Source organism: Leptopilina heterotoma, unplaced genomic scaffold (genome assembly GCF_015476425.1).
Source record: "Leptopilina heterotoma isolate Lh14 unplaced genomic scaffold, ASM1547642v1 Lhet_191, whole genome shotgun sequence".
Classification (NCBI taxonomy): domain Eukaryota; kingdom Metazoa; phylum Arthropoda; class Insecta; order Hymenoptera; family Figitidae; genus Leptopilina; species Leptopilina heterotoma.
This window is the reverse complement of record NW_025110910.1, coordinates 123,039-136,567: the sequence shown is the minus strand read 5'-3', so window position 1 is coordinate 136,567 and position 13,529 is coordinate 123,039. Positions and strand designations below refer to the sequence as shown.

The 13,529-nt window shown below is 28.2% G+C and overlaps 2 protein-coding genes, 1 long non-coding RNA gene and 1 other non-coding gene across 4 annotated transcripts; 3 read left to right on the top strand and 1 right to left on the bottom strand.

The window, feature by feature from the left end:
* The first annotated feature begins 89 nt into the window (after positions 1-89).
* On the top strand, positions 90-2,914 carry LOC122500834 (fibronectin-like). Its single transcript, XM_043609957.1, has 7 exons — positions 90-841; positions 1,127-1,405; positions 1,488-1,772; positions 1,861-1,998; positions 2,120-2,272; positions 2,430-2,694; positions 2,778-2,914. Exons 1-6 carry the CDS (start codon positions 778-780, stop codon positions 2,687-2,689), a joined length of 1,179 nt encoding a protein of 392 aa, XP_043465892.1. The 5' UTR covers positions 90-777; the 3' UTR covers positions 2,690-2,694; positions 2,778-2,914.
* Positions 2,915-4,081: 1,167 nt separating this feature from the next.
* Positions 4,082-6,084, top strand: LOC122500833 (tenascin-like). Its single transcript, XM_043609956.1, has 7 exons — positions 4,082-4,200; positions 4,392-4,655; positions 4,735-5,019; positions 5,176-5,301; positions 5,388-5,537; positions 5,627-5,887; positions 6,000-6,084. The coding sequence occupies exons 1-7, from the start codon at positions 4,137-4,139 to the stop codon at positions 6,044-6,046; spliced, it is 1,197 nt and encodes a 398-aa protein (XP_043465891.1). The 5' UTR covers positions 4,082-4,136; the 3' UTR covers positions 6,047-6,084.
* A 3,845-nt stretch (positions 6,085-9,929) lies between these two features.
* LOC122500832 lies at positions 9,930-11,131 on the top strand. Its single transcript, XR_006301516.1, has 3 exons — positions 9,930-10,207; positions 10,293-10,511; positions 11,030-11,131. It is a non-coding gene; the product is annotated as an uncharacterized LOC122500832 (long non-coding RNA).
* Positions 11,132-13,048: 1,917 nt separating this feature from the next.
* Positions 13,049-13,167, bottom strand: LOC122500947. The gene has a single exon (XR_006301522.1). It is a non-coding gene; the product is annotated as a 5S ribosomal RNA (ribosomal RNA).
* Between the last annotated feature and the right edge of the window lie 362 nt (positions 13,168-13,529).

Sequence of the window (13,529 nt, the reverse complement as noted above, 5' to 3'; positions counted from 1 at the left end):
TTTTAATATAACTTTACTAAATTTCATATTATTTCTTTTACTACCTATTTAGTATTTTCTATGTCAAAATTTCGGTTTGTGGCACTTTTTCCCCAATTTATAAAATAATTTTACAAATAATGTAATACATTATTTTCTCTCCGTGTAAGTTTTATGACAAAGGATTTTAAATTTATTAAATGTATTGAATTCAATTATAAAATAAACATAGAATTCTAAAACCTATGTTTGCATTCTTTTACAATCAATCTAGATGCTTTTTTTATTTCATTGACATGAACTGATAGTTAAATTAAAAAAAATTTTTTTAAGCACCAAATAATTATATAGTGCCCACCCCGGCCCTCTGAAGGTTATAATACACATTCTTTATAATTTAATTCAAATTTAGAAAAGAAAATTTCATGAGGGAATTTTAATTCTTCAATAATGTAAATTCTGATTGAAATATAACTGCGTAATAAAAATAAAGTAATAAAATACACATATTTTATTCAAAAGAGTAAAGATTATTTATTGCTATATTTACTGTTAGCCAATTGTTTAAACATACACTATGTTTATATGTTAAAAAACTGATGTAAAAAGACTTAAAATTAAATTGTATTATCAAGTTTCGAAAATAAAATACATACAAAAATCTATCGTATAATAGTTTCACAATATTTGTTGGTTAAGTAGATAATTCATGGGCATAATTAAGTATATGAACGTTATATAAATATATGTTAACAGAAAATTAAGTCACTTGAAAATAAGATCGTCTTTAACATTAATATGAAGTTCATACTCTTTGTTGCATTTGCTGCAATTTTTACTTGCGAACCCAGCAATGCCAGTGGTAAGTATATTAATTTTTTCTCACTACTTTATTTTAATTTATTTTTACTTTATTTTTAACTAATATAATATACAATAATTTAAGATAGGAAATTATTTTAAATAAAATGTCATCAAATCCTAATTTCGATAGTTGAATCGATAGTTTATTATTTTTAAACAGTGCGGGGTCTTAAGGATAAATTGTGATGAAGTCCGTTCGTTATATTAAACAATTGTAATTAATTATTCGAATTAATCGTGAAAAAAAATTAATTCTACAATCCTTAAAATTATATATACGTAGATAAAATCAAGGTGTTGAATGTCACTACCACAACATGCAGTATTTATTGGAGGAAACCTAAATTTTATGTCAGAACTTTATTGTACCTTATAAGTGCGAATGACAGAGATTCCAACTATACTTTTTATCCATTTTATGATTCGCATCCCGAATTTCAATATACGCTGCAGACGCTTGAACCTGCTACTACATATAACATTTCAGTAACTGTTGACTATTTAAATGGCACCAGGTCAGATAATCTATTGACAACTGAATGCCTCACCAAACCAAAAACAGGTAAGTTACTTGTTTTTAAAGTTTCAATCGACAATGAATTTATAGTCAGAACTGAATTAACATTCTAAATTTTAATTCACAGGAATCGTTTATAAACCAGTACGTCAACTGGACGTGTTAGACGCTACGGACACAACATGCAAAATTTCTTGGAAAAACCCTGAGATTGTTAACGAATCTGTAAAATACGTTATAAGTGCACATGACAAGGAATTAAATTTTACTACTTATCGTCATTTTTCTCCACTTATGGAAGTAGAATACACACTTGAGGGATTAAAACCAGGCACTAAATATAACATTTCAGTTTATATTGACTACCAGGAGAACGAGGTGAAAACTCAGTGCACAACTAAGCCGCAATTAGGTACATGTTTACGTATACTTGGAAATTAGTAGCAATACTAATTCTTTAAAGAAAGGTGATTTTAATTAAGATTTTACCTTATCCATAGGTCATCTTACAACGTTGGAGTCCACAAATACAACATGCAGCATTTTTTGGAAAAAACCGGTAAATGATGATCAAATGATAAAATACGTCATAAATGTTGTCGACAATCGCCACAATGTTCTAGAGCAGAGAAACTGGCGTAAGTACCGAATAAAAAGAAAAATAACCGATAACCCAATGTGAATCTCGCGACATTTTTGAAAGAAAACAATCCAACTTTATTTTTCAATGAAAAATTCCAAAAACCATTTATTTTGTAGGACGGGTCACTTCTAATGTACAACTTTTGTTTCACTCCGAAATACTTTTAACCTTACCTAATCTACAACCTGGATCAAAGTATGATATTTCAGTCTATAATGATTACACAAACACAACGATGTCAACGAAATGCATCACTGAACCAGAGATAGGTATGTCTTGAGCTTAGGTTTTAAAAAATGAATGTGCCCTCTGGTCGAAATAGAGTAAAAAGAAAAACTGCTTTGAAAAGAAATTTGAGTAAAATAGCATCAGTGGAATACATTCAATTGCTTCAATTTACGATTCTTTTCCTTCTATCATCCACAGGACAAGTTACAGTATTAGATACCACGAATACAACATGTACTGTCTTTTGGAGAAAACCTACAAATGATTACGAATCATTAGATTACAATATAAATGTAGATTACACTGACACTTCTTTTATCACTTATCGTTATTCGACATCATTACCCGAAATAAAATATACTATGGAGCAGCTACATCCTAGAACTACGTACAACATTTCGGTATATTTTTTCTCTCTAAACACCACTTTTTCTACGGAATGTACCACTGATTTTTAAAATGGGTATGAAACATAGTTTCTTAAAAATACTTTAACTTTAATGAAACTTTAATAAAACTTATGTTTAAATAAATTTCCATTTGCAGGTTTTCTACAATAGGTTCTAAGGACCCAGTTGTTGGGTGTCATGAATACTTTACAATTAATGATGATTCGTTAAGAAACACAAAAATTTGAATATCTAACAATTCGAAATCTAATTCTCTTATAGTTGTATGTAAATTGTAATTACTTGTGAGAATTAATAAAGTTACAATGATCTGTTTATGATAGAATATATATCACTTTGTTTGCATCACATCCCGCATAAATCTCTATTACTCGACATTCAAATGGAATCAAGTAGCATGATTCAGCATGATCCTTAAATGTTAAAAGAAATGCTATCCATTAATTTTTAAGATCTACAACAGGATAGATGCTTTATAGTAAATGTAGAAAATTGTTTCTAATTAGAAAAAAGACCGCGAAGGCGCTAAAAATCAAAATTAGCCATTACCATCCAGTTTCTAAAGAAAAGTACTGTAATAACTCTTAAGTTTAGAATATAATTTCGTAGACCACAAGTTTCAAACTGCTGTTTGATAATTTTTGAGAATTTACCAATTTATGGTTATTCTGACCTATCCAAGACATTCTATTTACAAACAGATACGAACAAAGCTTTAGGATCAGTTCGATATTAGATAAACGAGGGCACAGAACTCTCACGAAGTACACGTGCGATAAGAAGAGCAAACCGTAAAACTTTATCAGTCACTGAATCTTGTAAATTATTAAATGCCATAATGACAAGATAAGCAGAAGCAATTCATGATTTTGACCTTGATATTGACGCAGGATAACCACAGGGATAAAAATCGTATTTGCGACAAAGATGAAGCTACCCTCGAAGACAAAAGTCTTACCACAGTTCCAAAAGGGTCCAAATGAAGGTTCACAGATTTTAGTGGGTATGTATGTCGCCAGCTATTTAAGTTGAACTGTTTTATTCATTAAATCAATTTCAGTGTTTAAATACTTTAAATTAAAAAAAACGAAAACTTGTTAATTGTATTTAGATAAGTTTTTAAGTCATCAAAAAATAAGATTAAAATTTTATCATTAGACTCGAAAAATAATTTGAAGAGATGGTTATACTTTTTTAAAAATAATCTTGATAAATTGTTACCAGAACGTATTAATTAAACAAACTATTATGAAATACATACAATTAGTCAAAAATTGAAATAATAGAATATCTATCTAATACAGAATGAAGATTTATAAGAGCAAATTTAAAAGATGAAAAACAGACAACATGTAATAAGTTTCATAATGTTTCTTGGTAATTAATAAGATAATGAATCCACTTACTATAAAAATAGGGTATTAGAACAAATGTCTACATTAGTGGAACTATAACTCAACTTAGAGCAAGTTTCATTAATTGTCGTTGTATTAAAATGAAGTTTATACTCTTTGCTGGTTTTGCTGCAACATTTCTTTGCCTTTCTGTCACTGCAATTGGTGAGTTTAATTATAAATAAGCTTTTCTAATTGTAATTGAGCAAAAACCTTTATCTATAAATAATGCGTTAATAATGTTAATCTATAACATAATGTTAACATAATTTTAATATAATGTTAACATAATTATAACATAATTTTAACACACTTTTAACATAATTTAACCATTGAAATACCGTTTCAACTTACAGATCATCTGAGAGTAGTGAACGTCACATCTTCAACATGCAGCTTGTTTTGGCGAAAACCTACAAGTAATGAGGGGATGTACAAATACGTTATTGCTACTTACGACAATGGCACTGAGTACATTGTTGAGAGTTATTATTGTTCATATCAGGAAATAGAGTTTACAGTGATAGATCTACACCCCGCAACAATATATAACATTTCAGTAGACATTGTCTACGCAGGAGTCAAGCTTTCAACGGAATGCCTTACTAAACCTGAAATAGGTATAAAAATTAATACTCAAATAGGGATTAGTTAGATTTTGTGTCTCCTATTGGTTTTATCAAACATTTGAAATCACAGAAGTGGCTGTTCAACCAGTACGTCAACTGGAGTCGTTGGACAGCACGAATACAACATGCAGAATCTCTTGGAAGAAACCTACGAAGGATAACAAACCCACTAGATACGTTATAAGTGCCTATGACTACCAGTCTAGTTATACTAGTTATCGGTACCTTTCCACCCTTTCTGATAATCAGTATACGGTTGAGGACCTACTTCCTGGTACTGAATACAAAATTTCAGTTTACGTCGACTACAAAGACAACGAAGTCACTACTTCATGCATCACTAAACCTCAATTAGGTACGTACTCTACCTACTTAACTACAAATGATTCAACTTTTATTTAATTCAAAGTGCGAAATCAGAGGAATGGTTTAATCAAACAATGAAGATAAGACAATCGAAGACTTCTTTGTATGGTATAAAAATTAACATTTCTTTTTACTGTACGCCTAGGTAAACTTCATCTATTAGATGTCACAAACAGTTCGTGCAGCGTTTTTTGGAAAAAGCCTGTAGATAATGACAACACTTTAAAATACGTTATAAGTTTTATTGAAAAGGAGTCTGTCGATCCTAATAGTAAGTGAACGATAAGTCAATCGAGAAAATTTAAACAACCATGTGCAATATAATTCTTTTTATTTATTAAAATACATATTTTATAGATACACTGTATAGTCGATATTTTAACTTTATTCCGGAATTGTTATACACATTCATAAATCTGCAACCTGCTACTAAGTACAACATTTCCGTTTATGATAACTATTCAAACAAGAAGATGTCGACGGAATGCCTCACTAAACCAGATTTAGGTATGATATGTATCATTTTTAAAATATTTAAATATGTTTGTAATTTATTTAATTTTTTTTACTACGGAATCCCTCTTCTGCATCCGTAGATCAACTTAAGGTGTTAGATGTCACGAATACAACATGCACACTTTATTGGAAAAGACCTATTGATAGTGATGAAATCATAAGATATTACATAACTTCAGAGAATGGTAAAAACTTTATGTCATATAGAATTTTCACATCGTTTCCTGAAGTAACGTTTGTATTTAAAAAGCTAGAACCTGACACAACATATGTTATGTCAGTGTACATTGCTAAAGTGAAAAAAACATTAGCGTCAAAATGTACTACAACGCCAGCATTAGGTATGTTACATTCTGAAAAATAATTTTACCATACATTTTTTTTTTTTTGATGAATACTGAAAAATGTTTCAATGTTACTTTTTTTCTAAAACAGCAATTTTTTAATTTACAGATAAATCTGAGAAGTCCTTGGAAAAATATGCGTACAAGACATCATAAATACAACATATTTAGTTAATTGTAATACATTAGAAAAGTGTAAATATGTAACGATTTTATTGTAATTATAATGTACATTAAAATTCATTTTTTTACGATGTAATTGACTATTTGATGATACCCTCCAAACCTCTCGAAGGAAATGAAAAATCCAATCGTCTTGTCTGTAAACCAAAATAAAGAATAGGGTAACTGTTCCAGTACTTGGCACTGTCTCAAAAAGTTGGCACCCACCTTTTTTTTCTTTAAATAACAAAAAATACTAAAGTTTATACTTGCTTTTTGTCAAAAATGCTCCAGATTTTAATAATCATATGCAAAACATACTAGGTTTTAGTTATTTCTTGTTATTATAAGGGTGCCAATCACTGGAACGCAGTGCCAATGCCAGGACCCATAAAAAAAATTGTCAGCTTAGGAGATGCTAAGGAATCACATGACACCGAGCACTTACAGAGGCATCGTAGGTTAATTTTTTTTCCATCTCAATTTTGATAGATTAAATAATTGTCAAGAAGAATAAAAATTACTATTTTTAATTTAAAAGCCTTTTATTAAAATTACTTCAGTGTTTAATTACTTTATATTAAAAAAATATTGTTAATTGTATTTAGATGTAAGTTTTTAAGTCATCAATAATGCAGATTAAGATTTTATTCTTCGATTTTTAAAAAAAGATGAGCTATGATTGTAGTATAATCTCAGCAGTACGAATCTGTTATTTACATTAAACAATTTAAATTGTTATACTTTCTTTGAATTAGTAATCTTGATAAACTGTTACCAGGAGATATTAATAAAACAAACTATTACAAAATATATACAATTAGTCAACAATTGAAATAATAGAATTTCTATCTAATATAGAATAAAGATTTATAATATAGCAAATTTTAAGATGAAAAAACAAACTTTTGTAATAATTTTATGTTGGTAATTAAGAAGATAATGAATCTAATAACTATAAATGTAGACTAATAGAACAAATGTCTGCATTAGTTGAATTAACACTTAGTTTAGAACAAGTTTGACTAATTGTCTTTACACTGAAATGAAGTTTATACTCTTTGCTGGATTTGCTGCAACATTTATAAGCATTACTGTCAGTGCACTTGGTAAGTATAATTACAAATAGCTTTTCTAATTTTGAGCAAAATCCTCTATCCATGAATTATTTAACATTGTTTTTTGGTTGATGACTATTGAAATAAAATTTAAACTTTTAGATCAATTGAGAGTAGTGAACGTCACATCTACAACATGCACCTTGTTTTGGATAAACCCTATAAATTATCAGGAGCTATTCAAATACATTATTAGTATTTACGACAATGGCTTTGAGTACATTCATGACAAATATTATTCTTCCCATCATGAAGTAGAATTTATGATAAAAAATCTACAACCTGGAACTAAATACAACATTTCTGTGAACATTGAATATTTTGAAGACAAGATGTTAACGGAATGCATTACTAAACCTGAAATAGGTATAAAAGTATTGAATAATATAAATAGGGAATTTACATTAAAAACTATTGTTCGTATTTAATTTTAGCACTCAAAATCTTACCCATTGAATTTGTAGAGAATTAGAGATTTCGCAAAAGAAGTGGATTAGATTTTTTTATCCTATTAGCTTTAACAAATGTTTAAATTTACAGATGTAGCTGTTCAACCAATACGTCAACTGGAGGCCTTGGACAGCACGTATACAACATGCAAAATCTCTTGGAAGAAACCTACGAAGGATAACGAAATCATTAGATACGTTATAAGTGCCTTTGACTACCAGTCTAGTTATACTAGTTATCGGTACCTTTCCTCCCATTCTGATATTCAGTATACGGTCGAGGACCTACTACCTGGTACTAAATATAACATTTCAGTTTACGTGGACTACAAAGACAACGAAGTCACAACTTCATGCATCACTAAACCTCAATTAGGTACGTACTCTACCTACTTAACTACCAATGATTCAACTTTTATTTAATTCAAAGTGCGAGATCAGAGGAATGGTTTAACAGTTCTTTTTACTGTACCCCTAGGTAAACTTCATCAATTAGATGTCACAAATACTTCATGCAGCGTTTATTGGAAAAAACCTGTAGACAATTACAAAACATTAAAATACGTTGTAGGTATTGCTGAAAAGGAGTCTGTCGATCTTGCTTTGGACCCAAAGGATAATAGTAAGTATGAAAGAAAAGTCAATCTGGAAAATTCATATATATAATCTTCTTACATTATGCAAATTAGTTTGTTCCAACTGACACTGAAACTAACACTAAAAATCTAGTTTATGTTAAATATATGTATATTCTTTATGTATAGAGAAAATGATTACTCGATATTTTAATTTTATTCCGGAACTGTTATTCACATTCATAAATTTGCAACCTGCTACTAAATACAAAATTTCCGTTTATGATAACTATACAAACAAGGAGATGTCTACGGAATGTCTTACTAAACCTAATTTAGGTATGAAATCATTTTCCAAATATTTCGATATGTTTGTAATATCAGATCTGATATCATAAGTAATTTCTCCTTCTGCACCCATAGGTCAACTTAAGGTGTTAGATGTCACGAGTACAACATGCACACTTTACTGGAAAAAACCTATTGATAATGACGAAATCATAAAATATTTTATAACTGTACTTGACTTTAAACAGTCCCCTTCTGTTTACGATCATTTCACTTCGCTTCCTGAAATAAAGTATGTGGTTAAGAAGCTAGAAGCTGACACAAAATACTTTATATTAGTGGAAAATCATGTTTTAAAAAAAGAAATATTAGCAAAATGCATCACTAAGCCATTATTGGGTATGTTAAATAAAAATTTTACTTTACTCATATTTTTTTCTCACGAATATTGAGAAATGTTTCGATGTTAATTTTTCTAGAATAAGCAATTTTTTAATTTACAGATGATGAATATGACGAGCCCTTAGAAAAATATGCATACCAGATATCATAAAACTGTATAGCTGATTATGTTACATGGGACATCTTTTACCATCAAATTTTGTTTTCTTTGCAAAATTTCGTTTTCTATACGCACGTGCGATAAGAAGAGCAAACCATAAAACTTTATCTGTCACTGAATCTTGTGAATTATTAAATACTATTATAATAACAAGATAAGCAGAAGAAATTTATGATTTTGACATTGATCTTGACATTAGTACAAATGGTACAAGCCAAGAACAATATTTATATTACAGTATAGATATAATTACCAAGATCATCATTAACTAAAAATCTAAAATAAGGACAATAATTTTTGTCTACTTTAGCAAAGGAAGAATTATCTCAATTTTGAAACTGATTAGATAATTTAAGTGATGAATAAAATTAATTTTTATTTCCAAAGCCTTTTCTTAAAATTACTACTGGCAAAGAAACAACTGTGAATTAAATTAAAATTACTTTACGTTAAAAAAAATTGAAAACTTGTTAATCATATGTTTTTAATAATACAAGTATAAGTTAAGATAAGTTTTCAAGCCATCAAAAATAGAATTTTACGAAACAAATATACATTCTAAAATTATTTATAATTGAATTGTCCGGCATCGGTGATTCAAACTTGATTTATTCATACCAGAGGGGAAGGTTCTGATATTAAGGGACAGATTTTAAGAAAGAATAATAAATTATTTAAAAAATTTGGAATAACGGTTTTTTTTTTTTTTTTTTTGAACCACCAGACTTTCTACAAACAAAAATCCGTTGTAAAGCTTTGCGAAAAGTTTCACTTTCGAATCGTTCCCGCTGAAAATTTTATGTTCCACTGTTTCTTCAGTTCGTCTACTATATCATTCCGAATTCTGTTTTCAATAAAGTTCTCCTACTTGTCTCCTACTGATAAAATCAGAATCAGCTGTGATCATAACAAATATACAGAAGTGAAACAAGTGATCACTATCAACATTAAATTATTGTCAAAAGTGAAAATATTAAATGTTTCATGTTATTTTTGAATTAACTAGAATTTATTGAAGGTATACCAAAATATTTTTTTAAGAAGAAGAAGAAGAAGTTGAAATACGGTTTATTATGAAGGAAAAGGATATGTTTGTTAAATTTTTCGACAGACTAGAAATTTATTTCTTTAATACGTACTCTTCTTATTATTATGACAAACAGGTAAAGAAGTCTTCTATTAAAATATAAAATAAAATATAACATAAAAATAAAATAGAAAAATATTAAGGACTTGTATTTTTTCCAGATTCATGGAATCGAAAACCGTCGATGCGGGAACTTTATTAAGAAGTTTATTACAAGATGTCAAGGATATGAAAATTTGACGAGACTCTTGGCAGATGAAAATCTTTGGGATGAATTTACTTGAGGACTAAAAATTTTTTTTCATTCTTCTTAATGTTCAAAATACTGTTAAAAGACAGTGAAAGAAAAAAGCGATATGGGGTGATACTTGAAACATAAGGTATAACTTTTTTTATCACCTTATGTTTGAGAAAGAAAATAAAAAAATTCTTTTAATTTTTTTTTTTTTTTTTTTTTTTTTTTTTTAATTTGTAATGATAAAAAAATACTTCTCTATCTCAATATAAAATATTTTCGCATGAAAACTTTAAATATGGATAAAGTGCCTATAATTTTGTTCAAGAATCTACATTTTTTTAAAAAATGATTCGCAAGCTTTGAACGTTCAAATGAAAGAAATATTTTTTAATAAAAATAATTTTACAAACTACTGCTTGCAATAAAACTTTAATTTTACGTTTCAAATTTTTTGGATCATTGGAGATAAGAAAGAAAATTACTGTACCAACTTATTTTGTCGTTTTTTAAATAGAAATTAAATTTTCATAAATTTTAAGAATTCCCTTTTTGTATTTTTATTAAATTTTAGTAAAATTTGTCGCCCCTATTTTATTTCTACTAATTTTTTTAATTAAAATTTTATTTCTATACAATTTTTTGAATTAAAATTTTGTTCAGATCTATGTCATGGAAAATTTTGAAGATGCTGCAGAAATAAAAGACGGCAAGGAACTTGAACAACATTCATCAGTTGATTGATAAATTTTTCTAAATTCGTTTTCTTTTAAAAATGATTTTTTAGAAGCATAATCCAATCATAATTTTTTAATCATAAATGAAAATTAAAAAAAATAAATAAATAAAAAAATAAATAAATAAAAAAAAATTAAATTAAAAAAATTAAAAATAGAATAATTTTAGTTGTAAAATTATTTTAATATTCAATCCCTTAATAATATTTACAGAAAAGTAAAATCGAACCAATTGATGATTAAAAAAGAGCTGATTATAAAATTTACATTGAGTAAAATTTCTTAACCTTGTTTTTTCTTCTTTTACATTTATTTCGTTGTGGAAATTTGAATATTTTGCTTTTGTTTCAATTAGAAATTTTTGACAGTTTTCAAAATCCGTTAAAAACTAATTTGCTTGAATAAATAAAATTTTATTCAAAAAATTGTTAAATAAAAAAATCTTTTTTTCTTGATCTCAAGTTAATTGTCAAATTATTTTCAAAGATCTTATTAGAGAAAGAAAAATAAATGTTAAGGTAAGCATCTGAAGTTTAAATAAAAACATTATTCCAATAAAAAAAAATAAAATTTTTATCATGGAATTTTTAGACACTTTTAAAATAATTTTCTTAGACAACTTAAAATCATTTTTATAATAGCAAATTTAATTTTAAAACCCTGTTTATTTAAAAAAAATTATTTTAATTTTTAACCTATTATCAATTACCCACATAGCACAATAGTATGAGGTAAGGTTACGTTGAGTACTAATCGTAAGGCTCATAAGGTTACACGATATTGCTGTGGTAGACCTGAGGTGAACTAAAAACTTCCGCCATGGAGGTAAGGTTACATGTTAGGGTGTGGTGACTATATATGATAAGGCCATGGTAACCTTACACGTTAAGGTTGAGGTAACTTTACATGTTAAGGTTGAGGTAAGGTTACATGTCAAGGCTGAGGTAAGGTAATTATTAAGTTGTAAGGTTGAGGTAAGGTTGTGATAAGTTTACCAGTTATAGAAAATATTGAAAAAATAATTAATAAATAAATATTCAATTAAAATGTTAAGTTTGTTGCTCTTCTCTATTTTGGAAACCTGACATGAAGCAGAAAATTTTGAAAACAAATTTGGGGGGACTGGGATTCGAACCCGGGATCGGCGCGCATAAACCTATCATTCTAACTAACTGAGCTAAGTAGAGAACTGGCAGAAGGAAAATTAATGTTGCCTTTAAGGAGTTAATCATCTTCTTGGTTCACCTTAAAGGCAACATTAATTTTTCTTCTGCCAGTTCTCTACTTAGCTCAGTTAGTTAGAATGATAGGTTTATGCGCGTCGATCTCGGGTTCGAATCCCAGTCCCCCCAAATTTGTTTTCAAAATTTTCTGCTTCATGTCAGGTTTCCAAAATAGAGAAGAGCAACAAACTTAACATTTTAATTGAATATTTATTTATTAATTATTTTTTCAATATTTTCTATAACTGGTAAACTTATCACAACCTTACCTCAACCTTACAACTTAATAATTACCTTACCTCAGCCTTGACATGTAACCTTACCTCAACCTTAACATGTAACGTTACCTCAACCTTAACATGTAACCTTACCTCAACCTTAACATGTAACGTTACCTCAACCTTAACGTGTAAGGTTACCATGGCCTTATCATATATAGTCACCACACCCTAACATGTAACCTTACCTCCATGGCGGAAGTTTTTAGTTCACCTTAGGTCTACCACAGCAATATCGTGTAACCTTATGTGCCTTACGATTAGTATTCAACATAACCTTACCTCATACTATTGTGCTATGTGGGTAAAATCAATTCGAAATCAGAAAGAACAAAATTTAAATTCTACTCGTTTAAAAAAAAATACCACTTTTTCATTTTTAATAATGAGAGTGAGGTCCACAACGTTTCTAAAAATTTGCAGAAATGAGGAAAAAATAAAAAAAGTCAACATTACGCGGTATTCCCAAGCGGTCACCCATCCAAGTACTAACCGCGCCCAACTTTGCTTAACTTAAGTGATCAGACGAGAACTTGTTTTTTCAAAGTGGAATGAACGTTGACATTTATGTTTATTTAAGATTCACTTCAAAAGACGTTTAAATTTCTTATTTTTTTTACTTCAAGATTTTCCACTGAAATTCAATTATTTAAAGAATTAAAATAAAATTCTTCGCAAGAATTCAATTATTTTCATAAATATTAAAATTCTTCTTAGGGATTCAATTATTTTTACAAAAAATAAAACTCATCGTCGAATTTCAATTATAAAAAAAAAGTAAAAGTTAAAGTTTAAGTTAAAGTTTTAGATAATAATTAAATATTAAAAGCAATTATATAGAATAAAGTTTTAGAAATAATTGAATTTTTAAAAGGTTTCAAATTTCTTTGAAAATCGGAATTTTTTAATACATATTCAATTATTA

Coding starts and splice junctions, on each gene's coding strand:
- LOC122500834 (XM_043609957.1), top strand. CDS start 778: ATGAAGTTCATACTCTTTGTTGCATTTGCTGCAATTTTTACTTGCGAA. Junction 842..1,126: donor CGAACCCAGCAATGCCAGTG/GTAAGTATATTA, acceptor ATATATACGTAG/ATAAAATCAAGGTGTTGAAT. Junction 1,999..2,119: donor TCTAGAGCAGAGAAACTGGC/GTAAGTACCGAA, acceptor TTTATTTTGTAG/GACGGGTCACTTCTAATGTA.
- LOC122500833 (XM_043609956.1), top strand. CDS start 4,137: ATGAAGTTTATACTCTTTGCTGGTTTTGCTGCAACATTTCTTTGCCTT. Junction 4,201..4,391: donor CCTTTCTGTCACTGCAATTG/GTGAGTTTAATT, acceptor TTCAACTTACAG/ATCATCTGAGAGTAGTGAAC. Junction 5,302..5,387: donor GGAGTCTGTCGATCCTAATA/GTAAGTGAACGA, acceptor CATATTTTATAG/ATACACTGTATAGTCGATAT.